At 37.0% G+C, this 27,362-nt stretch overlaps 1 protein-coding gene across 3 annotated transcripts in view; it reads right to left on the minus strand.

Annotated features, from left to right (window-relative positions):
- Positions 1-27,150, minus strand: part of LOC123529247 (bromodomain adjacent to zinc finger domain protein 1A-like) — a 54,695-nt gene extending 27,545 nt beyond the window's left edge. For 2 of the 3 annotated variants that reach the window (XM_045309495.2, XM_045309486.2), the window contains exons 1-14: positions 26,031-26,150; positions 25,533-25,645; positions 16,990-17,265; positions 15,631-15,738; positions 14,753-14,857; positions 13,666-13,753; positions 13,154-13,319; positions 12,549-12,730; positions 12,130-12,225; positions 6,623-6,761; positions 6,048-6,191; positions 5,746-5,841; positions 4,748-4,972; positions 1,506-1,671 (exon numbers count right to left, since the gene is read on the minus strand). In XM_045309495.2, the coding sequence (XP_045165430.2) occupies positions 1,506-1,671; positions 4,748-4,972; positions 5,746-5,841; positions 6,048-6,191; positions 6,623-6,761; positions 12,130-12,225; positions 12,549-12,730; positions 13,154-13,319; positions 13,666-13,753; positions 14,753-14,857; positions 15,631-15,738; positions 16,990-17,265; positions 25,533-25,645 (1,904 nt within the window). In that variant the 5' untranslated portion in view covers positions 26,031-26,150. Of the gene's footprint in view, positions 1-1,505; positions 1,672-4,747; positions 4,973-5,745; positions 5,842-6,047; positions 6,192-6,622; positions 6,762-12,129; positions 12,226-12,548; positions 12,731-13,153; positions 13,320-13,665; positions 13,754-14,752; positions 14,858-15,630; positions 15,739-16,989; positions 17,266-25,532; positions 25,646-26,030; positions 26,151-27,127 lie in introns of those variants that run through there. The other variant, XM_053518292.1, reaches the window with a different exon arrangement.
- Between the last annotated feature and the right edge of the window lie 212 nt (positions 27,151-27,362).

The raw sequence follows: 27,362 nt of genomic DNA on the forward strand, positions 1-27,362 counted from the left end.
TCGGACCGATTGAGTTATCAAAATTTCAAGTCCAGGCTATCAATCAACTCGCACTACAATGTTAAGGATTAGAAACCATAAAATCTCTGCCAAAGAGGTCCAATGTGTTTCACACAACAAGATGGCCATGATGACCCTGGATCGCTCACCTGAGTAATATGAGCTAGATGTTTCAAATGTCAAGCTGATGATAAAATATTAAGTCGGTAGGTCACATTCATGGTCAATGAAATTCAGTTTTACGATTTGCAAAACTGTGTATGTCATCAAAATTTCAAGACTGTATCTTAAAAAACAAGAAAGCAGGTCAGTAGGTCAAAGTCACAGTCAAGTGACACCATATTACTTGGGGTCATCAGGTAATTATAATTAAACAGTCTTGGAAATAGGATCAAATGATTTTTTATAGTATTTTTCCTATATAACCCTGGCTAGGCCTCAACCCCAGGGGCATAATTTGAACAATTTTGGTAGAGGACTAGTAGACAATGCATCATACCAAATATTAAAAGCCTAGGTTGTATGGTTTCAGACAAGAAGATTTTTAAAGCTTTTTCCAATATGTCTATATAAAACTTGGGACCCCCAGGGCAGGGCCTCTTTTCACCCAAGGGGTACAATTTTGCTTAAGGACCATAAGACAATGCTACAAACCAAATATCAAAGGTCTAAGTGTTGTGGTTTCAGACAAGAAGATTTTTAAACTTTTTTTCCTATATAAGTCTATGTAAAACTTGGGACCCCTGGGGTGGGATTTGACCCTAGGGGGATAATTTGAAAAATCTTGGTATAGGACCACTACATGATGCTACACACCTAGGCCCTGTGGTTTTGAACAAGAAGATTTTTAAAGTTTTTTCCTTTCGGTTGCCATGGCAACCAGAGTTCTTCATGGAATTCAGTTCTTTGAATAATTTTGAAAGGGGACCACCTAAGGATCATTCCTGTGAAGTTTGGTGTAATTCTGCCCAGTGGTTTTCAGGAAGAATTTTTTAGAAATTGTTGACGGATGAAGGACTACGCATGACGGACATCATATGGTCACAATAGCTCACCTTGTCACTTTGTGACAGGTGAGCTAAAAATAAACATCACTTAAAGGTCCATTACTAAGGGAAAGTGAGTTGGCAATTTTTTTCATAGCCAGTGCATAGACTTCTTCAAGACACTAAATAATGAAGATTGGCAGGTCAAAATTTACAGAAGGTCTTTGGAACTCAAAGAAATGTATGTGTATTATGTTGAAATTTCAATGAATCGACAGAATGACCCCCCCCCCCCCCCACCCCCAGGTCTTTTTAACTTTCTTCATACTTCATAGAAAAATAATTGTACATATACTGCGATTTATTTCGAATTTCTACATACCAACTTTCATTTTCCAATAAAATGAAATAGTTTCTGTGCTTTTTAAAAGAAATTAAAATGTTCACTTTCCTTAGTATTGGACCTTTAATATTATTATGATCTATAAATAAAGATAACATCCAATATGTCTCTGTTACCTGTTAGCTGCCTCCTCTCTCTCCCTCTTCTGTTCTCCCCACTGTAACTGTTTGAGATCATTCTTTAACTGTCTCAGCTTGTCAAAGTTATCCTCTATTATGTCTCGTGTAGCAGCATATGTAAGAAACTGGTCAACCAACACAATCAGCAATTTCAGTTTCTCATCTGAAACCAGAATTACCTTACCTTATAATGTTGCTTAACTTTCTCCATACCTGTACTCATTACATTTTCTGGTCCTGTGGGATCATGGAGTCTTTGATGCATCTGTGTGACAGAAATCCATTCAAGAATTCTGCTTACGCCTATGCTAGGGGGCATGAGGGATGTTCAACATCTCATTACCTCTCACGAACAGACTATCAAACCAAGTCTGCTATTGTGTAACATGGCTGTGTCTATACTTCTTGAAGGATCTCAAGATTTTATTACCAATAAGAGCACCGCAATGTGCAACAATATACGCCCAAAGGTATGACCTTTGACCCCTAAGTGTAACCATGACCTTGTAGCTAGCCATCCAGAACATATGCTCTGCACTTTGTCCCGATGTTGTGAACATTTGTGCCAAGTTTCTTTACAATCCTTCAAGCAGTTAAAGAGTTACAGAGCAGACACGAAACATACTCACAACAAAACTTCCAAAAAAAATTCTAAATCTGCAGAAAAAAAATCTAAGTCCGCAAAAAAATCCTTACCAGGTACAGATATGTCAAAATACACTTAACATGGTTCATACAGACCTTCCTAAAAAAAAATTCAAGTAGTTTTCAAGGAGTTTTCAAGTAGTTTTCCTCCATTTTCAAGGACTAAAATGGGCGCAATGTCACTGTTGCTGAGACATGAAATAACCAATTTAAATCAAATTTAGAACAAAATTAAACAATGTAACACAAGATTTACCTTCAATGCATCGCGGATAAATTACACAGCGTGAAAATTACTTGAAAGAGCATAAAACCCGTAAAGTACAGTACCGTACCGTACTATCGCCGACTCCATGGCAGGCCCTTATGGCGGTAACGGCTGTTTTTTTTTTTCCATCGTTTTTTAGTTTATTTTGGTCCGTTTATAATGTTTGTCCGTTTTCACTTCGCACCCGACGAATTTAAGGACTATTTGCCATCTTTAGTACGTTTTTTCCTAAATTCAAGTAGTTTTCAAGTAGTTTCTGACTGTTGCAAAATTCAAGTAGTTTTCAAGGAGTAGGCATCAAATTCAAGGACTTTTCATGGCCTGTGCGAACCATGCTTAACAAGAGCTCCGCCAAGCGGGGCAATATATGCCCGAAGGATTACATCAGAGGATGGGAGCAAAATTTAAAGAACTTGACTGTTGAAGTCCAAAAGACAGGAACAACAAAGGGAAGAAATTCCAAAAAAAAATTAAAAGTCCACAAAAAAAATCCTTACCAGGTATGTCAAAATACACCTAAAAATTGGAGGTACCATCCATGTTGTACCACAGAAAATTGGTCTCAGTTTTTCCTTCAGCCAATAATAAACAAGAGCTGTCACTAATGGTGACAAATGCCCCCACAGCGCCTTGACCTTTGACCTGGTGACCCCAGTCAGTAGGGGTCGTGTACTCAATAAGTACTATCAGCATGTGAAGTTTAAGGTCCTGGGTGCAGTGGTTCGCGAGTAAAGTGCCTTCATGCAAAAAGTTAACGTTGTGACGAACTAACTAACGTAAGGACAGTTGAAAACTAATATGCCTCCCTTCGGGGGCATAAAAAGTTTCAAAATAAGCTATTTATAGTAATATAAAAGGGAAGTAATTCAATTTTTTTTTTATTTTAAGTGAACAAAAAAGGGATCTGCCAAATAAAAACAAGAGCACTACAATGCAGAGCAATATACACAAAGCAAAGTCATATATGACCTTTGACCCCTAAGTGTGACCTTGACCTTGAAGCAAGCCATCCGAAACATGTACTCTGCACACCATCTCGGTGTGGTGAACATTTGTGCCAAGTTTCTTTGAAATCCTTCAGCAGTTCAGGAGTTACAGAGCGGACACAAAACAAACTGATATGACCTTTGACCCCCTAGGTGTGACCTTGAACCGAGACATCCAAAACATTTGCTCTGCACGCCGTCTCGGTATGGTGAACATCTGTGTAAAGTTTCTTTGAAATCCTTCAAGGGTTCAAGAGTTACAGAGCCGACATGAAATTGCTTACAGACAGACTCCGGGGGTATAACATAATACGTCCCTTTGGGCATATAAAAATTGGAGGTACCATCCATGTTGTATCACAGAAAAGTGGCCTCAGCTTTTCCCTATGGCCAATAACAAAACATTTACAAAATAAGCTATTTAAACATAAAAAGGAAGTAATTAAATTTTTTTTATTGTAAGTGAACAAAAAAGGGATCTGCCAAATAAAAACAAGAGCATCGCAATGCAGAGGAATATACACACAAAACAAAGTCATATGACCTTTGACCCCTAAGTGTGACCTTGATCCTGAAGTGAGCCATACAGAACATGCACTCTGCACATTGCCTCGATATGGTAAACATTTGTGCCAAGTTTCTTTGAAATCCTTCAAGCAGTTCAAGAGTTACAGAGCGGACACGAAACACACTCCTATGACCTTTGACCCCTAAATGTGACCTTGACCTTGAAGCGAGTCATCCTGAACATGTGCTCTGAACGTCATCCCAATGTGGTGAACATTTGTGTCAAGTTTCTTAGAAATCCTTCAAGGGGTTCAAGAGTTACAGAGCGGACACGAAATTGCTAACGGACAGACGGACACCATGGTTATAACATAATACGTCACTTCGACGTATTATAAGTCATTGTTCCTACATATTGCTAGTCCCTAGCTTAACACATGATTGGTACCTCAAGTGACTGTGATAAACAAAACCTAGAACATTAAAATATCTCAAGACAAACAGGTCTGAATTTTTAACCAGCTTCAAAACCCTCCAGAACTTTATGAATACTGTGAGGGTAACTGAAGCCCCTGAAAAGGCCTGAAAACGTACTGATATGGAAATTTATCTACCATCCTTGAACTTTAAAGTATAAACATAGCACAATTTAAGACAGAAAATCTTGACTGCTTTTTCCTCAATAGCAGAGAATCTGAACTACTTTCTTTTCAATTTGCTGTATAATTACTTCTTAATCTTTTACAGATAATTTTCTCACCCCTCTTCCTGAAAATGTTTTCCCAAATTACCTCAATACATGTCATTTGAACATGCACTTAATTTAAACTTACTTGGTGGAAGATCATAGATGTTTTCTACAGCTAATTTGCTGACAATTTCTGGTTCCCTTTTCTTGAAGTCCAAACCTGCATCATCTATGGGCATGTAACCACCCCTCTGTTGGTACCTGAACTTTGCATTAGCCATGTTGCCTTGAGCACCAGAACCAAGTATGTGTAGACGCAATATCTCAGTCAATGTGAAGTTGTCAAGAGGCAGTTTTCTCAGTGAAGTACCTAACATACAGTAAAATAATGTATGTTATATGATTGTTGATCGAGATACAGTTATTAAGATTCAAAAGGACTACTTATTGTTTCAGAATATGCTATACATTTCTTTTCTCTTTGACCATTTTCTCTCATGTTTCTACTAGTTTGATCATGCCACATAAATGTGAAATGGTCTGTTGAGTCTATGCTGGATGGGTAATTCAAACAAGGCTAGACTTGCAATGCTAAGAGAGTGGACTTGACATGACTTTAAATCTTTTGAGAGGTAATATAAAATCATTTATAAAGAGCTTATAAAAAAAGAGAGAAGAAAATGGGATTCATTTAATATGCAACAGATGAAACTTTGACATTCAGTGACAGTGTAAGAAGTAACCTTGGTTTAAAGACAGGTATATATAACATTCACTTACCACGTAAAAGAAGTGGTATATGTGACATTCACTCATCACACAGGAGTGAGAAGAGTTACCACATATGTGTTACATTCGGGTAAAATATAACAAAGAGGAATTGTATAACATTCACTAACCATATGACAGGACAAATGTGTCAAAATAAGATTATAAATTTTGAGATCAAATATGGAGCTGAAGAGATAAATACCACACTCAATTTTCACTCTTACAATCAAAATTACTATGAGGTCTTTTAACGTGAACACAAAACATTTACCCTTTCAAAGTAGAAGTTACTTTACATTAAATGAACAACCGAGAAGTATAATAATAGTCACAAACAATGTGAGAGCAGAGGTACATGTGGTATTCACTTACCATGGTTGAGTAGAGGTAAATGTGACATGGCTGTAGCTGCATCGATCAATTGATTCATCGACATGTCAGAAGCTGCCATCTTTTCATCAGGCAAGTCTGAAATATGTGAAACGTACTTGTAACTGTTAACTGCAAAAAGATCACATCATGTTACTTGAACATATGCAGGAATATTTCACTTCCAGTAAATCTATATTAAATCTTGCATTTTATATAAAGTTATTCTGACATCCACCCAAGTAAGCGTGTAACTAGTATACAGATATACAAGCTCATTAACTATCTCTGCAGTTGTATCTAACCTTGTTGTTTGCCTTCTTTAGTAAGCTCAGCTTCTTCCTCTTCCTCTTCTTCTTGCAGACTGAAAATTGCTGTCAACATCATCAGCAACAGATCCGCCATTAATCCACCTGCATCTGTCTCAAGGAGGGCTTCATTTAAGGTCTCTGCATTAAAACATTGCATAGAAAAATCACTAAAATATAACACAGGTACTTATACCTTAATCTCACACAGCATTTAATGACCACTTTATACACTGGTAAATTATCTGGGTTGTAAATTTGAGCAACTTGTCTTGATGAGGTTAACAACTGATGTTAGCTGTCTTTTTCTCTGTACATCATCATCATGTGGTTGACGACCAATGCTAGTTTTTATGAAAATCTACCTAATGGTTGAAAAGACCTGGGGCGACACTACAGATGGACAAACATGCATGACTCCAATACAGCCCCCAAATACTTTGTATCTGGGAGTATAGTGACATAGCAGTATTAGCTGTTTAATTATTTGAAGTCTATCGCTTTTATGAATGAAAATACTGTTCTAAATGCTAGAAAGTTAAAACATGTACATAAATATTGTCGGAACTCACTCAGTGAGAATCCCCTGGGAAAGCTGGCTTTGAGATCAAATATGGAGCTGAAGCAGTTAACAAACTCAACAACCATTACAGCATCACCAAAATGATCTACAGGTAAACGGCATTGCAAGGCTGTCGGCTGAGGTAATACCTGTTGGAAAGAAAGAAAGATTTCTCAAATTAAGAGTTGATAAGCATATACACATAGCTCTACACATCCAAAAACAAGAGGACCATGCTGGTCCTGAATCACTCACCTGTCCACACGCAACCCAGTTCATTGAGGCTAAGTTTCATTGAAAACCACCCAGTAGTTTCAGAGTAGATGCCATAACAAAAATTGTTAACAGATGGAAGGACAGACCATGGACAAAAGGTGATTTGACTAGTCCACCATCTGTAGATGGTTGGCTAATAAAGAGTAACCTCTCAGGTAATTTTGGGGCTCTGAGCTAAACAACTTCATAGTGATAACCACCAAGACCATTGCCCTCAGTGTTATCAATATGTCAGGACCAACAAGCCTGAAAAGTTTGGGAGACATAACGACTAATAATGAAGTTTCGCCCAGTTTCGAATATCATCAAGGTGAACATTCTGACCAATTTTCATGAAGATCTGTTGAAAAGTATGGCCTCTAGAGAGGTCACAAGGTTTTTCTATTTTTAGACCTACTGACCTAGTTTTTGACCGCACATGACCCACTTTCGAACTTGACCTAGATATCATCAAGATGAACATTCTCACCAATTTTCATGAAGATCCATTGAAAAATATGGCCTCTAGGGAGGTCACAAGGATTTTCTATTTTTAGACCTACTGACATAGTTTTGGACCGCATATGACATAGTTTCGAACTTGACCTAGATATCATCAAGATGAACATTCTGACCAATTTTCATAAAGATCCCATGAAAAATGTGACCTCTAGAGTGGTCACAAGCAAAAGTTTATGCACCTAGTTTTTGACCGGAGTTGACCCATTTTCGAACTTGACCTAGATATCATCAAGATGAATATTCAGACCAACTTTCATACAGATCCCATGAAAAATATCGCCTCTAGAGAGGTCACAAGGTTTTTCTATCATTTGACCTAGTGACCTAGTTTTTGATTGCACGTGACCCAGTTTTGAACCTGACCTAGATATTATCAAGATGAACATTCTGACCAATTTTCATGAAGATCCATTGAAAAATATGGCCTCTAGGGAGGTCACAAGGTTTTTCCATTTTTAAACCTACTGACCTAGTTTTTGACCGCAGTTGACCCAGTTTCGAACTTGACCTAGATATCATCAAGATGAATATTCAGACCAACTTTCATACAGATCCCATGATAAATATCGCCTCTAGAGAGGTCAAATAATAGAAATATTTGACCTAATGAGGTAGTTTTTGATGGCACATGACCCAGTTTTGAACTTGAACTAGATATCATCAAGGTGAACATTCTGACCAATTTTCATGAAGATCCATTGAAAAGTATGGCCCATGGTTCATACAGGACTTGGCAAAAAAAATTCAAAGACTTTTCAAGGACTTTTTATGGATTTTCAAGGACTATTTTAATCGCTTTAAATCTTAAATTACAAAACCATTTAGGCTCTTCATAAGGCATTATGACAGAAGAAAAGTTACAGAACAGTTTTATTTTCCATAAACTACAACAGCATATCTTAACCTTTATGAGATCTTCAATGGGATTACCTTTTATGAGCTATATTTGCCTGTATACATACTTAGTACATGTTTCTTATAAGTCTTTCAAGCTCTCAAGACTAGTTTTCAATTTGTCCTCAAGGGACTTCACTTCTTGTTTTCGTGTGTGATTTCAACGCACTTTCTCCCATAGTTCCGACATCAAGGAGTTTATCACATACACTTATGCTTGTCTGACTTACTCCTTTAACCACGATGAATAATCATCCTGTGTAAGCCATTTATTGGCGAAACTACATTTATTTTTTGGGCCACTCATTGTTGTTGTTAAATGACCTTGCGCATAATATTTTAACGTTGTGAAAATCGCTATTCCGTATCTAACTTCCGTACCAAAACGGTGTTCAACTAGTGTTCCCTCCGTGGGTGTGCATGTATTTTTATTTTACACCGTTTTTTCGCTTGTTTTGACTTATTTATTATTTATTTTTTGTATTTTTCCCCTACAATACGATTGCATCCCCGTTTTTAGCAAAATTTAAGGACTTTTCTACCTTTTTTCCAAAATTCAAGTACTTTTTCAGGGGATTTTTGGAAGAAAAAAATCAAGGACTTTTCAAGGACTTAGGATCAAATTCAAGGACTTTCAAGGACCTGTGCGAACCATGATGGCCTCTAGAGAGGTCACAAGGTTTCTCTATTTTTAGACCTACTGACCTAGTTTTTGACAGCACATGACCCAGTTTCGAACCTGACCTAGAAATCATCAAGGTGAACACTCTGACCAATTTTCATGAAGATCCATTGAAAAATACGGCCTCTAGGGAGGTCACAAGGATTTTCTATTTTTAGACATACTGACCTAGTTTTGGACTGCACATGACCCAGTTTCAAACTTGATCTAGATATCATCAAGATGAACATTCTGATCTACTTTCATAAAGATCCCATGAAAAACGTGACCTCTAGAGTGGTCACAAGCAAAAGTTTAGGCATGGACGATGAACGCCGCATGATCACAAAAGCTCACCTTGTCACTTTGTGACAGATGAGCTTAAAATCCACATGTTCAGAGTTTTCTGTTTATAGGTATTTCCAGTAATATGAATTGCCCAGACAAAAATACAATTTTATGTCATGTTAATGTTTGCTTTTAGTTATACTGTCTTTACATGCATAACAAATATGATGCAGTTCTCTCTCTTCACAGCTTTGGAAAATATAAACTCTTCTTGCAATGTAATGTTACAATAACAAGGCAGTCTGAAAGACAGCTAAATCCCCTGCCACTGTTATGGATAGTGAAAGGGTAAACCTTTGAACTTGAGCTGTGACCTTGACCTTGAACTGACATGACTGACTCATGAATTCTGCACATCATTCGACCCAAGTTTTATGAAAATCTTTCAAGGGGTTTAGGAGATACAGAGCTCAAACCTTAGACCTTGAGTTGTGACCTTGACCTTGAGTTGACATAGCTGAATCAGGGGTCACACTGGGAATTTTTTTCTCTGAGCCACTGCTTATTCCAAAGATAAAATTATGAGGCCAACGGCGAAGCACATAGCATTGACGTTCATTACACTACATTATATGTACCAAAGTACTCATACTACTCAAGAAATTAATAAAGTTATTACATATTTCTTAGTAACCCTTTAAAAAGCTATTTAGAAAATCAATTTGTGTTAATTTCTAAAATTATCATTTTTATAAACATCTGCCATTTAATAAAAAAATTCTGAAAATCACATTTAAAATAAAGATGTCAAAAAAGAAAAAAAACTGTTTGAAAAAAACAGTGTCTTATTTTGCACATTGCCTATAAGTGGGTGGGGTTCGTTGCCTTCGGATGTTTTATCCTCGAAAAATACTTCAAAATAAGAGCTCCTTTTGCAACAGTTGTCATATTTTTCTTAAATGTACACTTTTTATTGGCTTTTTATTAAGACTGCACTAAAAAATCTCGTCAGAAATGACAGAAATATCCGAAAATCACGGTCACGAAAACGGGTGACAAATTCGGAAAACGTAAGTTAGAAATAAATATTTGATAAAATACCTATGTTTTATTGCTTTTCTATCATCATAGCTATTCAATACTTACAATTTCTGCTTGTCTAAAGCATTTTTAATTGTTTTTGCCTAAACTAACCCTCGGCAATCATAGAAAATTTGTCTAACGGCCGACTGCTCATAAAATCGCATCAAGTGCACAAAATGATGATTATAATTATCCAGTTTGTTATTCAATAATCTAATTGCCAATTAACTGCCTGATCAAATAAAAAATTTGCAAATTGGCTCCCTCCCTTTCAATAACGGATGTTGTGTCTACACAGGTTATCGATTTTTCACACCTTCGTAAAACTGGCAATATTCGTAGTTTTGCAGACAGACATAACTTTGGGCAATTTTCGCCCATTAGAAAATTTCGGAGCCACATTTAATTTTTTGTCGCAAATGGCTCAAGTGGCGATCGGCAGCGTGACCCCTGCTGAATCATGAGTTCTTGATGAGGTGATCATCTGACCCAAGTTTAATGAAAATCCTTCAAGGGGTTTATGAGATACAGAGTGGACACAAAATGGAAGGCTCAAACCTTTGACCTTGACCCTGACCTGGCATGGCTGACTCATGAGTTCTGCACATCGTCTTGATGTGATCATTTGACCAAAGTTTAATGAAAATCCTTCAAGGGGTTTAGGAGATACAGAGCGGACACAAAATGGAAGGCTCAAACCTTTGACCCTGAGTTGTGACCTTGACCTTGAGCCAATATGGCTGACTCATGAGTTCTGCACATCGTCTTGATGAGGTGATCATTTGACCAAAGATTCATGAAAATCCTTCAATGGGTTTAGGAGATATCAGGGGTGTGGAATTCCTATGTCCGACTTGTCTGACTCGGGACTTTTTGACGGCGGACAAGTGAGTTTTCACATTCCGTTTGTCCGTGGACAAGCACAAATTTTCTGGTTTGAAATGAAAAAGGAAAGAATAATTTAGAAACGCTGAACAGTGCTTCAAGTTTATGGAGTTTATAAAAGAATTTGACGTACGATACGGATGTTTCACCAGCCGAGTGGCCTCTCGATTTCTCAAGTTTTGGGAAAACCAAACTGCGTCTAAATTTAGCATCTCTTTCTCTGCATTCTGATTGGTTCCCTGTCACGATCTCATGTGATTTTTGCACACGATAACTCGGCGAATAGAAACCGGAAACGTAAACAAATATCACAATGTTCTGGACAAATTCGTTGTTACAACTTCGTCTGCCAACAAAAATGGAAGTCAACAGTCAAAGCACAAAGTGCTCGCTAGTATGAGTCAGGAAGTATGATGTTTTCTGACAGTCAGAAAGTTTCATGCTTTCTCACGTGGCTTCGCATGGCATGATGGGCATGCTTTAAGGCCTCGCGGATGAACACAAGCTAAAGTGTCAAAACCTTTTTTTTGAAACAGCTAATACACTTTATTATGTTTGCTTTTGTAACTGCTTGTAGATTATTGTCCAAAATAAAAAATTATTTGCATGCTAAAATGTTGAATATCCGGGCAAGTAAGTTTTGACTGCGGACAAGTAGATTTTTAAGTCGCACTTGTCCATGGACAAGTGAAAAATATTGGGATTTCCACACCCCTGGATATGGAGCGGACAAGAAAGTGTTAAGGAAAGATGGACGGAAGGACGGAGACCATTCCTACAACCCCACACCACTCGTGGGTGGGGATTAAAAAACTAAAATCATTCAACAAGTGGAACATCATGACAGTATAACAGTCCCACTCAAGAAGCATCTATGCCTGAAATTATTTAGAATACATAGAAAATATTTTCACTACATTGTCAAATACCTTAAGATCATCACATTCCAGATCATCTCTATGTCGACTCCATTCTCTCCACAACTCAGCTTGTATTCTCTTCTCCTCACGTTTCTTCTCCAATTCCTGAAAAATAAATCCTACTGCATGACACAAGTTAATTTTACTGATTAGTTTTCAACTGCAGTGAAACTATTTGCTGCACAATGAATGAGCTGAAGAAACTTGGTGAAACTTGTAAAAATGGATTTAAAGCCATTCATTCACCATCCACAGTACCTGAAGTACACCATTTTCTTTTCAAAATTGAATTTAATTGCCACAAGACTTAATTCAGGATCTTAACAGCTCTGCCTGCTCAACCTCTGGCACAGTCAACACTTGTTTTTTAATCATCTTGTCTCATCTGAGGTATATTTTCTGTTAAATAGTTTTTGTAATAGTCTTACCAAAGCCTTTTCCTGTTTTCGTTTTTCCTTCTCCTCTTCAAACTTTCGCCTAAGTTCTTCTCTTTCTTTGATTTTCTGTGCCAATTTTTCTTCTTTCTCCTTTTCTCTCTGAAGTCTATCTTGTTCTTTCAGTGCCTTCAGTTCCTCCAGTGTTAACTGAGGTGAGATTGTTTTCTTTGACCCTGAAGTATGACAGTCACTGTTATAAAACTTGATTACTTATTGATCTATGGGAGTTCGCAGCAAGTAGTGAGTGTGCAGAACATGTATAAACAGTGTCAGTAATAACTGACAAAATACCATTCTTTTTCTGCAGAATGCCGTCAAATAACTTAACTATATAATTTCTAAATGAAACTTGCAAGGAAAAGAACTAAACTAAATAAGTGTAACAGCTTGAAATTCAAATAAAAACTTCTCGCAAAGAGCCTCCATATTGTATAAGTTTTGCAAGCATAGCAACCCTGTAACAGTAGTCTCATCTCATTCCAACAGTAAACCTTGCACTGATAAATGTAGATCAGTATTTTGAGTCATAAAGAAATATTCAAAAATATAGTTTAGAAATATCAACATCAGCAGGGAAGTGTTTTAACAAAATATACCATTATCAACACTCTTCTTTGGAAGGGCTGGAGAAGATTCTTTTGGTTCTTTCTTTGGTCCTACTTTCTTCAATTTGATCTCAGAGAATTCAAACTGTGGTGCAGGTCCAGAGAATATATCTTCAAACTTCACAGTTTCCAGATGGAACTTCTTCACTTTTGCTTGCTGCAATAATAACCAAATACAACGTGTTTTCTTCTACCTGAATATCAGAATGTATTTACATTAACAATAACTCTTGTGTTATTAACAAGAGCATCCCTTGCAGTGCCAGTCTTCGTCTATATGCTTACCAAGTTTTAGCAATCCAAGGGCCATTATTCCACAGCCTCTGGGACAATTCAGCTTATTATCAAACTTTGCCTAGATACTATGCTCATGTAATCAAGTTTAGAGAACACTGGATAAAAACTGTTCAAGTTAGAGAGCAGACAACCTTAGTAGACACTGTCTGCAGGTGGTAACATATTTCATTTCATGACCATATAAAAATAGCCAAACACTTTTTTACCTTTACTTTCCACATCCCATCTTCATTATCACAGCTCTGCTTCAAAAACAGTTTACATTTGTCTCTTGTAAACAATCCCTTCTTACGACTGAAATCAGAATATAACAATTCAAACTTATATAACTACTGAATTTTAAGGAATATTTACATGTACCATATCAACCAAAGTCAACCAGACCATTCAATCAAATTTCACAAATGTGTTTCTTGGGAAAAGCAGGACAAGGGCTGTTGGAAAGATAGCATCTCGCCTTCTCAAAAATGTTTGTGAATAAGCATCATGATTGAGAGACAATACAGATAACAAAGATGGCAGACTGTAACACAGTTAAATGGCATGACTTTGTTTTCTTGACTATTTTGTTTTAACCACAGCAGAACCAGGCACCATGATACTGGTTATCATAAGTTACATAGTTAAGTCTTTGACTGCATGTACTTTCTTTGATTTTTATGTATTAATTTTGAAGTAAACAAGTCTGGAAGTAGCATCGTTTCCTGAATTAGGAGCAAGCCGACATAACTGACCATCTCAGATTTAAAATTCAGCATGACCGTATGATCTTCTTTCAGGCTTTTTTACTTCAAAATTACTAAAAGAAAAACAAAATCTTATACAAGTCTATGTAAAACAAGAATGTTTTTCAAAATTTTTGTTTTTGGTTTTGATGGCAACCAGAATTCTGCATGAAATTGTGTTCTTTGGGCAACAAATATTCAGGTCAAGATTCAACTTCTTACAAATAGCTTCAGAGATGTTTGAAGAAAAGTGTGGTTGGAGGATGCTGAGTGACCACAATAGCTCCTGTGAGCTAAAAATACACAACTGAAAGAAAATGACATACCAAAGAACTAGAACAAGAAATGAACTTGGTAATATTTCACTATGGCTCCTAAAATACACACTTGGTTTTTACCAGTGGAGAATGTCAAATAAGGAAAAATCTAAAAATTACAAGATAATTTGAAAAGCTTACATTTAGTACAAGCAAATCACACACTGGCCCCAGGTCAAGTAAACATTCTAGTTCTTTTAGCCAGGCTAACAATCAACATCTGAGAACAGAATTTTAACAGGGTGCCTTACCTGACCATTTTGAAAGAGACTGTATTTGAAGCGGCCTTGTCATTTGCTTGAACAACATACTTGAAATTCTCTGGTTTGATAACACCTTTCTTCTTCTCTGGGGACCTAAAAAGTTTACTTCAAAGTTCACAACTTTCTTCCTTCCATTAAAACAGCATACAACTTCATATGAACAAACTTTTTATTAAGTTTCCTGTATCAAGTTAACTCTACATATACTTGAAGTACATGATTTATCAAAGACTATGAGACTTTCAGGAACGAGTCTTGTAAACATATTTTCCAGGTGTGCACAGTATTTTTTTCCAGCACTCTGTGTTGTAAGACTAGTATTCAGTCAAATAACAGCCCCTTAGTGAACTGTCGGACTCACTCGACCCAATAAAATTTCTGTCACACCTTCACCCCAGCAAATATCTTGCAAATTTCAATTTTTGCACATATATGACCAGATCAAACAACTTTACTTGAATTTTTTTTCAAAATGATATCAGCTGAAGAGGAAATATCACATCTTGCTATTGTCAAGTCTACAATGAAAAATTTTACCAGTGAAACAGTCTTCTCGTACACAGGCAACTTCTGACTACCTCTTAATCATGATCATGTATTTGAATTTTATCAGCACCTACCAACTCAAAAGATTTTTATCATTTTCCGTCGAGCAATTTAGAACAGATTTGATGAGTTTTGGAAATGTAACAAGGCCTCTTCCCATTTGCCAATCTGAATAGCACAGTTCAAATGTGGTTTTTACATGGAGTATTTAACTGAAAGTACATTCCTAATCAAGCTAATATCGATGTTGCAGGCAATTGTTTATTGTGTTTCATCACAGCCTTTGCTTCCTTGTTAGTAATGTGAAAAGGTTTCCTCACTTTTTCTCATCCTCCACCTCCATAGCCTCTCCTGAGTCTCCATTCACTGCTGGCGACTTTGGTGTAGAACTCCCTGGTGCTATAACATCAATTACTTTGCATACTTTTCTACAATTAGACAAAACAGATCACATACAGAGCAAATATAAATTTTTTGATGTTTCTTTGTTTTAAGTCACAACAACTCAGTTCAGGTCATATGGCAGCCAACCAGCTTTCATGCAAGAGCCAAGGTGTTCTAGGCACTGGGGTAGAAACATCTAACTTTCTACAAGTCAAAATGAATGCTTCCTTACATGAGGACCCAAGAAGGGCTTAATCCTACAGAGGTGAGGGGCAAACAAATTTATATCAGCCTCTTTATTCACAAGGCTACTGAGGCCATGTAAAAAGCACAACATATCAGAGCTTTTCACCTTACCTAACAGCGGCCTATATATTCGACCTCTTCCCAATTTGAAGTATTGAATTTTCCCAAAATAGTTACGAACTTACGAGTTTCCCAAATCTGCTGGAATGTTGAATTGCGAGTCTGTTTTAATTGTGTCAACAATAACTGCAAATTGTTTTGAATGACATATAGGCTGAAATGCGGCCCTAGTACCATTATGTACCATATTAATTTATTGCAACCCATACTGCATACACAAGGATTTTCTTTCAATTGACCTAGTGACCTAGTTTTTGATCCTAGATGACCAATATTTGAACTTGACCTAGATTTCTTTAAGGGAATCATTCAGATAAAATTTCATGAAGATCAAGTAAAAAATGCAGCCTCTATTGCATACACAAGCTAAGTGTGAGCAGAAGACGGACATCCAGTGATCACAACTGCTCACCTGAGCACTGCTCAAAAATCACTGAACAGATCAATCTTGATGCTCTAACTTGGCTCATCCTAGTGAATGAATGCATGAATGACGAAAGTAATAGGTCATATGGCAACTTTTCTGTTATTCGTGGTGGAAGAAGACCCCAAGGTGCCCCTCCGAGCATTATAGCATCAGGAGCACCTTGGTAGAACCAACGACCTTCCATAAGCTAGCTAAGTGGCTTCCTGACATGTGAATTCCATGCCCCAAGTGAGGCTCAAACCCACATCAATGTGGAGCAAGAGATCTGAAGTCGGAGATCTTAACTATAACCATAAATTGTTTTATGTTTCAGTAAGACATTTTTTTTTCTATTTTAACATTACCCCTTGCATTTTTCTCCAATTTCTGGAAAAAGCACGCTGTTTCTTCCCTATTTCAGAAATTGCACTTCATTTTCCCACAACGACAGGCACCTTCCCAATTTTTGTAGAATAGCCCAATACATACTAGTAGAACCCCTTACAATAAATATGTTTCATACTTTGATGGTCCAGAAATAACATCAACCATCTCTCCTTTGAAGAACCTGTCTTTAGCAAACACAAACACATCATCATTTAAGTCAGCTAATCGACTTCTCTGTGTCTTGGTAGCGAGGAATAAAATTGGCTTTTGTAAGTAAGCAGGGAATGATGCTAGCTGCTTCAAAGCTTTTTCTTCCGATTCTTCTGCCTCTTGGTATGTCAGTCCTGATCTACCAGTAATTGAGCATGACCATACAAGACTGTTGCACAATATAATCCTCTCAAAGAATTTTCTGTTAAAAAAAGTAAATATCATTGAACTGTATCTATCATAGACCTATCACAACTTTATACCAGTAACATATTTTACATCTTTAATTATTGTCACACAACATGTGGAAATGCAGATACCTGCAATGTACCCACTCTCTCAATCTGACTAAAGTACTTGATCTTCTACATGTAAATCTGAGAATGACCCATTCACATTCGTCTTCTGTATATTTTGGATTTCCGCTATTGCTATTTTTATTTTCGCAAATCTATTTTTATTTGAACCAATCAGATGACTTGTTTCAACAAGCATTTGGCTGAACCATCAAAATAGCGTCGAAAGTCAAAGGGTGAGAAAAATGTGCAGTCAGTCCGGGGCTCAAACCCGGGACCTCTCACTTACAGGGCGAGTGCCCTACCGACTGAGCTAACCGGCTGTCTGACACCTTACGTGACCAAGTCTGTACCATGACATATGATTTCTCTCAAAACACGAAGGTGTGGTCGCCATAAGAATTGTAAATATGAAAAACCCAGGCTTAATATAGATTTTTTAAACTTCTACTTTCGCTTACAAAATGTTGTAAGTAGGCTCTGATTGGCTACCGTAAGGGTCATCAGAACGAGGCTATTAATAGCACGTCTTCAGATTCTATGTGCGTAGCGTTAATTGGAGCTGTACTTTAGTCAGATTGCCCACTCTCTATACCAATAACATTACCTTATTTTCATGTGGCTTTATTGATAACAAAACCACCATGTGCAGGGACAAATTTCACTCTGTTTTATTTGTTTTTTGTTGTTGTTTTTTTTTGTTGTTTGTTTTTTGGTTAGGAGATGGGGGAAAGTGGCTTCAGAGTTTTGGCAAAAAAATCAGCAAAACACTGCAAACAAGAAAATATGGGTTAAATCAATGGATGCCCCCAGAAATATGATTATTCCATATTAAAAGCATGAAAGAGGAATTCATCGACTGGAGTGCACTTACCTAGAAGTGCCTTCAGACTCTAGCAAGTAGTTGTTGAGAACAAGAGGACCATGATGGTCCTGAATCGCTCACCTCTTCCCACATGACCCAGTTTTAAGTATAACGTCGTTTTTTCTACTATTTGACATAGTGACCTAGTTTTTGAGCTCATGTGACCCAGTTCTGAACTTGACCTAGATATAATCAAGATAAAAATTCTGACCAATTTTCATGAAGATCCATTGAAAAATATGGTCTCTAAGAGAGGTCACAATGTTTTTCTTTTATTTGACCTATTGACCTAGTTTTCGAAGGTACGTGACCCTGTTTTATAATTTGCCTAGATATCATCAAGGTGAACATTCTCACTAATTTTCATGAAGATCTCATGAAAAATATGGCCTCTAGAGAGGTCACAAGGATTTTCTATTTTTATACCTACTGGCCTAGTTTTTGAACGCACATGACCCAGTTTCGAAACTGACCTAGATATCATCAAGGTAAACATTCAGATCAATTTTCATGAAGATTCACTGAAAAATATGGCCTCTAGAGAGGTCAAAAGATTTTTCTAATTTTAGACCTACTGACCTAGTTTTTGACCGCAGTTGACCCAGTTTCAAATTTGCCCTAGATATCATCAAGATGAACATTCAGACCAACTTTCATACAGATCCCATGAAAAATATGGCCTTTAGAAAGGTCACAAGGTTTTTCTATTATTTGACCTACTGACCTAGTTTTTTAAGGCACGTGACCGCATTTCAAACTTGACCTAGATATCATCAAGGTGAACATTCTGACCAATTTTCATGAAGATCTCATGAAATATATGGCCTCTAGAGAGGTCACAAGGTTTTTCTATTTTTAGACCTACTGACCTAGTTTTTGACCGCACGTGACTCAGTTTTGAACTTGACCTAGATATCATCAAGATGAACATTCAGACCAACTTTCATACAGATCCCATGAAAAATATGGCCTTTAGAAAGGTCACAAGGTTTTTCTATTATTTGACCTACTGACCTAGTTTTTGAAGGCACGTGACCCAGTTTCGAACTTGATCTAGATATCATCAAGTTGAACGTTCTGACCAATTTTCATGAAGATCTCGTGAAATATATGGCCTCTAGAGAGGTCACAAGGTTTTTTTATTTTTAGACCTACTGACCTAGTTTTTGATGGCACGTGACCCAGTTTCGAACTTGACCTAGATATCATCAAGATGAACATTCTGACCAATTTTCATGAAGATCTTTTGAAATATATGGCCTCTAGAGAGGTCACAAGGTTTTTCTATTTTTAGACCTACTGACCTAGTTTTTGAAGGCACGTGACCCAGTTTCGAACTTGACCTAGATATCATCAAGATGAATATTCTGACCAACTTTCATAAAGATCCCACAAAAAATGTGACCTCTAGAGTGGTCACAAGCAAAAGTTTACGGACGCACGCACGACGGACGTCGCGCGATCACAAAAGCTCACCTTGTCACTTTGTGACAGGTGAGCTAAAAAGCGTGCACTGAATATGCACATCTCTTGGGAGTGAAGCTTCCTATGAAGTTTTGCTGAATATCAATAAAGGGTGCCAAGGAATACTCAGGCACTATAGTTTACTACTGTTGAATAATCAAAGGGCAATAACTCTGTGAAAAAATCATTTGACTTGATCGTGAGGACAGTATGTGCATCTCCTCTTGAGAGAGAAGAACCATATGTATTTTTGTTGAATTTCAGCCAGTGGTTTCTGAAAAATACTCTGGACAAAGATGGTGCTATAGTTTATTAATGTTGAACAATCAAAGGGTAGTTAATCAATAATAAAGATAATACACATGTTTCCTTAGGGCTGTCATCGATAGAAACGATATCGATGTATCAACGATATATTTTTGTCGATCGATTATCGATTCCCATTTTCAAAAATCGATATTTTACAGAGAAAAGAAACTATCCAAAGAAACACTCAGACCCTAAAAAACAACTTAAGTTCACACAGTTGTAAATTTGGATAAATGCAAAAAAGAAGTGATGGCAAAATAAAAATGAAAGATGTTATTAATTTTTTTTTCTTTTATTTCATAAATACAAATACAACACAATCAAACAGAAATATGAAAAGTAGGCAATAAAACTAAAAATAGCATTTACATGCAGGTATATAGTATGCATATGAACAAATAGGTCGTTAAACTAATTTAATAATCGATATATTGATGTATCGTCGATATTTGTCTTCTGATATATCGGTATTGCCGATATGCCTAGGACCCAATCAATGACAGCCCTATGTTTCCTCCTAGAAGTTAAACTTAATATGAAGTTTAAATGAATTCTAGCGAGTGGTTGTTGAGGAATACTCCATACAAGGAATGGTGCTATAGTATAATCAGGGCTCTCGCCAGTGGGCGACTTGAGCGAAATAGGCGCTCTAGAACTTCAAACTTCGCTCAAATCTAACCTCAAAGCGAAATGCAAGTCGCCCGATTTTCTTTGCTTTCCGCACTCGCTAATTAGTGCTACCCGGACTGTTGACAATTTGCACGGTGTCATAACGAGTGCCGAATACACAAACCCACGCCGGTAGCATAATTTAAGCTCCTCCTACTTCAGGTACTTGCGAGATTTTCCCCGAGAAGTGTGAAAGCGAATCAAATTATCCGATACACCTCGTTGATTTTGTTCAGCCAATTAGCGTCGCGTTTACGTCTTCGAGTGCAAAAAGCAAAGTGTTTTTTTTTAAGAAACTACTGATTAACCATGCGATTAATTGAAATTTGGTACACAATTATTTGTTATCTATGATAAAAGAACAACATTTAATGTATTAACAATGTTTAAATTGACTTCCATCGATGAATTTATTTGAATATGTATTTCTAGATTACACAGTTTACTTTCAGTTTCATTCGAGTGAGATTCTGACATTCCTCGGTGAATGACTCGGTGTTAATAATAAACACTTCATACAAGATATAACCAAAATTTGGCGGGTTACATTTACAGAATCGGCTTGAATTTTGAAAACGATTTTTTTTTCAGAATTTTTTAACGAAACAATAACCACTGTATGGGAAATGATCTAACTAAGAAAATGAATGGTCACATCAATACTTTTTATGAAGAAACAAGAAAATTACAGCCACCTTTTGAATCACTCGACATCATTGCGGTAGGAAAAGTCTTCCCACTTCTCCCTAAATCTGCTTGAGGGAGAAGTGACTTCTCCCAAAAAATTGGACCTAGCTAGACCCCTGATAATAATATTGAATAATCAAGGGCAATAACTTGGTGAAAAACCATACAACCAGAACATAAAGACAATAAGTGCATCTCCTCTGGAGATTGGGGCCGAATATGGGTACCATTCCCCTCCTAAAATAATGTTTTTTCCCCTTTCTCAGAAGAAAATTCCCCTGATGATAGGTTGTTTGACACAAATAGATATGAACTCTTTCTTTTAATATTATATAGTGCCTCTAAGGAAGATTACTGTTGCACTATAGTCACATCAGTTAGGAATGATTGAAAACAGTATTAATAAGTGTGAAAAGTAGTTACATATACATGGTTTAAACTTCCCCTTTTCGTCTTAAAATGTCAAAAAATTCCCCTTCCTGAGGGTATGGGTACCTGTCCCCAAAAGTTGTCTAGTGCCCTGTTGGAGCTAAGAAAGGTATTTCTCCATTTATGAGGACTCTGAACTTTTGTTAACAAAATTCATTGTAAAAGTACCCCCCTCCCCCCACCCCCAACACACAGCGGATGATTCTGCTTCCAGTTATATCAGTAATTCACTGTTCTCCATTAAACACAATTACCCGACTGAGTAAAAATTAAACCAAATACACTGAAATTGTAAGTATAACTAAAGAAAAGTATCTACATTTTTGTAGTTTAAATATAACAGTCTGTTTTATATGAAAACACAAAACACTTTAATCAGTTAAATGACACATGTAAATACCAGTATTCTTTTTACATTTTGCTTTTCATTACCCTTCCAATAAAATTAGGTGACCATTTTTTTTTCTACTGTTGTGGTGCCTAGGAGCACATTGTAGCTACTTCTTATTAAGCACCTTAATAGAAAATGTCCTATTCTTAATATAACTTGTGGTGTCCTCGGAACGCCTTTAGCTGAACTTTCTTCTGATGTGTGTGTGTGTGTGTGTCGTGGGGGGGGGGGGGGGGGCATGGGTCCTCCCCCTTGAAATTTTGAAATATAGGTCTAAATTTTGAGGAAGAATCATTCCCTTGCCCAAATAGGACAACATCCCATTCAGGTAAATCTAAGAATATGTACATACAAATCCACTGTACTGATAATTTACGTTTATAAGCTATACTGAACTGCTTAATGTTAGACCCGGTTAAAGCTTCTGTCTCCAGATAATGGGCACAGGTACCTAGCTGCCGTGATTTTACTTCATTTCTCCTATTTGAAATTCTTCACATACACAGTCACCAAATAACCAACAGCTTTCAATTTTAATGTGTTTTTTAAAATATCCAGAATTTCCCAATGATATTTAAACAAGAGCTGTCTCCATAGGATGACATATGCCCCCGATGGCACTTTGAATGAGTAGTTATGGCCAATGTTAGAGTTTAGGACCTTTGACCTACGGAGCTGGGTCTTGCGCGCGACACGTCGTCTTACTGTGCCACACATTCATGCGTAGTTATTTTAAAATCCATGCATGAATGACAAAGATATGGACCGGACACGCCCATCAATGCACTATCATGAAAAATGACCTTTGACGTCTAAGTGTGACCTTGACCTTTGAGCTACGGACCTGGGTCTTGCGCGCGACACGTCGTCTTACTGTGGTACACATTCATGCCAAGTTATTTGAAAATCCATCCATGGTTGACAAAGATATGGACCGGACACGCCCATCCATGCACTATCCTTTAATGTCTAAGTGTGACCTTGACCTTTGAGCTACGGACCTGGGTCTTGCGCGCGACACGTCGTCTTACTGTGGTACACATTCGTGCCAAGTTATTTGAAAATCCATCCATCGATGACAAAGATATGGACCGGACACGCCCATCAATGCACTATCCTTTAATGTCTAAGTGTGGCCTTGACCTTTGAGCTACGGACCTGGGTCTTGTGCGCGACACGTTGTCTTACTGTGGTACACATTCATGCCAAGTTATTTGAAAATCCATCGATGACAAAGATATGGACCGGACACGCCCATCAATGCACTCTCCTTTAATGTCTAAGTGTGACCTTGACCTTTGAGCTACGGACCTGGGTCTTGCGCGCGACACGTCGTCTTACTGTGGTACACATTCATGCCAAGTTATTTGAAAATCCATCCATCGATGACAAAGATATGGACCGGACACGAAAATTGCGGACAGACTGACAGACCGACAGACTGACAGACGGTTCAAAAACTATATGCCTCCCTTCGGGGGCATAAAAATGACAAGGCAGCTCTCATGCCATTTTTTCAACCAATGGAAGTGGATTGAGCCCGGCTTGGAAGTGAAAACACATGCGCACGCTGGGAATCTAGCTCCTTTTACCTGTCCTCGTGGATTTGATCGTTTTCATTGGTAACATGGATTCAATCCACTTCCATTGATTGAAAAAAAGGCGTCAGGACTACCTTGTCATTTTTTTAATAGCAATTAGCATCGGCAAATTCAAATATGCTGTGTGTTACTTTGTGACTTAGTCTAAATAATGCGACCTCGGGTAGACCGATTTTACATTTTGATATTTTACGTTGTCTACCTAGAGGTCTCAACCAGAAACAATCAAAACTGTGGTGGAAACTGTGGTCGATTGAAATTACGATTTAACAGTAGTCACGATTTTTCTTTAGCCCAAACAACTTACCTGTTGTTTTAAATCATAAATAGTAAATAAAAAACATAAGAACAGGGCATATTTATCAAGAATTTCTGTTGTAAAAAATTTAAACCTCTAACTTTCAATCGTCTTCATGTAATGGCGGTCAGAGGCGTGACCAATGAAAACGCTTCGTGCAGTAATGTGTTTACTGGTGATCGGCCATTTTCCAATATGTAGTACACTCGTGTTAAACCTTGGCATTTTTTAACTGCCATAGTTTGAATTTTTCTCAAGAAATCTCGGTAATATATACATCATTGAAAAGGAAAAATTACTGGTACTGATGATAAACCCGAACAGAAAATGAGGTTTTTTACCTGTAACTTTTTTATTTCTGCAAATTTAAATCAATGGTCGGTATCAAAAAAAAGCTTAACCTTTGCTGAAAACTTTACATAATTCAAATTTATATTTAGTAAGCAAACTCACACGAAGTGAGGGCCTGAAAGGGGTATGTAAAAAGGGGACTTTATGAACGTTGACTGATGATAAATTCGAACCCTTTGTCATTTACAAAATTTTCTTGGTATTATTATATTGAAACTTTCCCCAAAAAGCTGCAACAGTCATTCCTGATCAAGTAATGAAAAGTTAACAAATGTCTGGCCTTCATGTTTCGACAGTGAGCATGCGCAAAAAAATACCCTCTTCCCCAGTAATTTTGGATAAATATTTTTTATACAAATTTATGTAAGTCATTTATTTATACAGAATATTTACCAATTTTGTTTTTGTTTACACCAGTTGGTGTTGTAAGTGGAAACTATTAGATGGTGTGTTCAATTTTATAAATAACCGATTGCAATCGAATATTTCCAAGGTGTTCGACTTTATCATCTGTCCGGGTTTATCATCAGTACCAGTACAGGCTTTCTATGTATGTATTTCTTTTTTTTATCCGTTGCATAATTATAACATAATTCCCGCCCAACAGATTCCATTGGGTGTTACTTACGCAAAGAAGAGGACAGTGCTATCACATTCTTTACCTTTTCTGGTTTGTACTCGGAGGCTGATATCGACAAGTCAAAAAAATATAACGATATTTAACTCTCAAGTACAATTATTTGGACTACTTTGTGACTATAAATGTAAAGAATTTCAAATAGGAGAAATAATGGTCAAATAACGGCAGATAGTCAACACAGCAGCTTTATTTCCAGCCGCAGAGTACCTGTGACAATGAGGTCTGTTTTTCAATACTAGGAAGGAGCCTTAATATTTCACCTCTAGGTTCATTGTACAACTTAAGATTTTTGAAAATTGTCTTGACATAACATTACTTTAAGAGAGGTAAAGTCTTTAATCTATAATCTCTGTGAATTCCATCAAAATCTCTCTGAGCAGAAATATCCTACTCTCCAAGAAATAATGAATGCACAACCATAGGTAAAGTGAAAGTAGAAAATCTGAAGTGAAAGTAGCTGGTAACTTACTCATAATCTCTGAAAACTTCTCTAGTAAGTTTGCATAAAAAAACTTCTTCATCTGGGCGAAGATCGGGTGGTGGTTTTTCCCGATGAAATGGCTGCCTTCGAAGTAGTGGCATCTAGAATTTTGGAGGGAAAAACAAAGAAGTTTTTGAGACTCAAACCACGAAAACACAACGAATTGTTTGACGTAACATACACATGAATGAATGATCATTTTATATTAACACATTTCGAATGTTTCTATCGAGTAATTACCAATCCACACGGTAAAAGAAAAGACAATATCACGGAGTCAGGTTTTCCGATTGAACAACGAGGTCAGGCTTTGTGGATAATTTTTTTCGCGACATAAAGTGAAGGTGAGGGTAAATATATAGTGGATTTTCTCCCTAAGTAAATCATGAAATTCTTCAAACATGGTATCATTGTGGAGTGGAAAGAATATCCATTACACATAAGAAGTTGTAAGCTTGAAATAAATGTATTTAACTCAAAATTTACCTTTTAGTTTCTCTTTTGCAGACGAACAACAAAGTACAGACATGCGAGAGGAGGAGTTTCGGTAGAAATTACAAAGGCGCTGATTGGTCGATATCTTTTCATGACTGACACAAGTGACTAACTGTGATTTCAAATTAAAGATTTCTTCCAGGGAGATAATTTCACAGAAACTTGGTTAAATACCACTAATAATTATACTTTGCTGTCTGGTGGCTATATACCAATAAAAGAATTTGTTCTTTGTTTCATATAAAATTCAGCTACTTCAGACCAATTTTGTTACAGTTTCTAGATTTTCACTCCGTCGTAGACCTATTTTCCACAAGATATCCATACATTTGCTTCAAGAAAACGAAAAGAAAAAGGGGTGTTGAATAGTATGCAGTGAAATGCAAGTCAACTGAAGTCAGGTACCCTCATATTGCCGCATTTCAGAAAGCGGTCCGCAGAATAAACACTCTACTTTCGTTTTCAAGTAAACAACTCGAAAACATGCGAATATTAGCATGAAACGTATCCTATTTTATGTAAAATTCATTCCACGAGTGAAATAATGCCCATTTGGCCCCCGATTTACGCGCAAATGCGCGAAAAATGGAAAAATTAGGATCTATTTATAAGGGACTTCTTTCGACTACACCACGGAAGCACATTTTGGACCGAATTACTGCATTATAACCTGGTTCCAGCCGTTTAGCAGAAGTTTACGAAATATGTTATCGCAATCATTAATGAGAAACGCCTGTAATCGTAAAATCTGTATCTTGTAAAATTTGTATCTTGCCGGACAGGACACACACTGGTGTGGACAGAAGTCCCCCACGCCTAAAACATGATACGACGGGAGATATAACGTATTCATACACAACTGTATCCCAGCCAGCATTCTATATCGGCCCGATATCAAACCGACGTCGTTTTCTTGCATACCAGATGGGGATTTCCGGTATTTTTACCGGTGCTGGAAAAATCCATCTTACACCCCGGGGTGTAAGATGACTCTCGTACTGTAAATGACGTATAACGAACTACATATATGTAGAAGATTTATATAGTAATTTATATTTTATTTAAAAAACGGAATAAAAATTCAATACCTTGACAGTTCCTTTTGGTTTCCGATAGTATATTTCTGGATTCAAATCACGTTATTTTATCCAAAATTCATAACGTTACGCTGCAACTGATAAAACAAAACCGGAACTAAACATTGTTGTTTGTTTTGAAACGTCATGACGTTTTTCCTGTTTATGGACGTTGGTTTCCCGCGCTTTGTTTAAACGCACTGCCGTAAGAAATAGTTCTAAAAAAGAAAGCCGTTCGATTGATTTT

This window comes from Mercenaria mercenaria, chromosome 1 (genome assembly GCF_021730395.1).
Source record: "Mercenaria mercenaria strain notata chromosome 1, MADL_Memer_1, whole genome shotgun sequence".
Classification (NCBI taxonomy): Eukaryota; Metazoa; Mollusca; class Bivalvia; order Venerida; family Veneridae; genus Mercenaria; species Mercenaria mercenaria.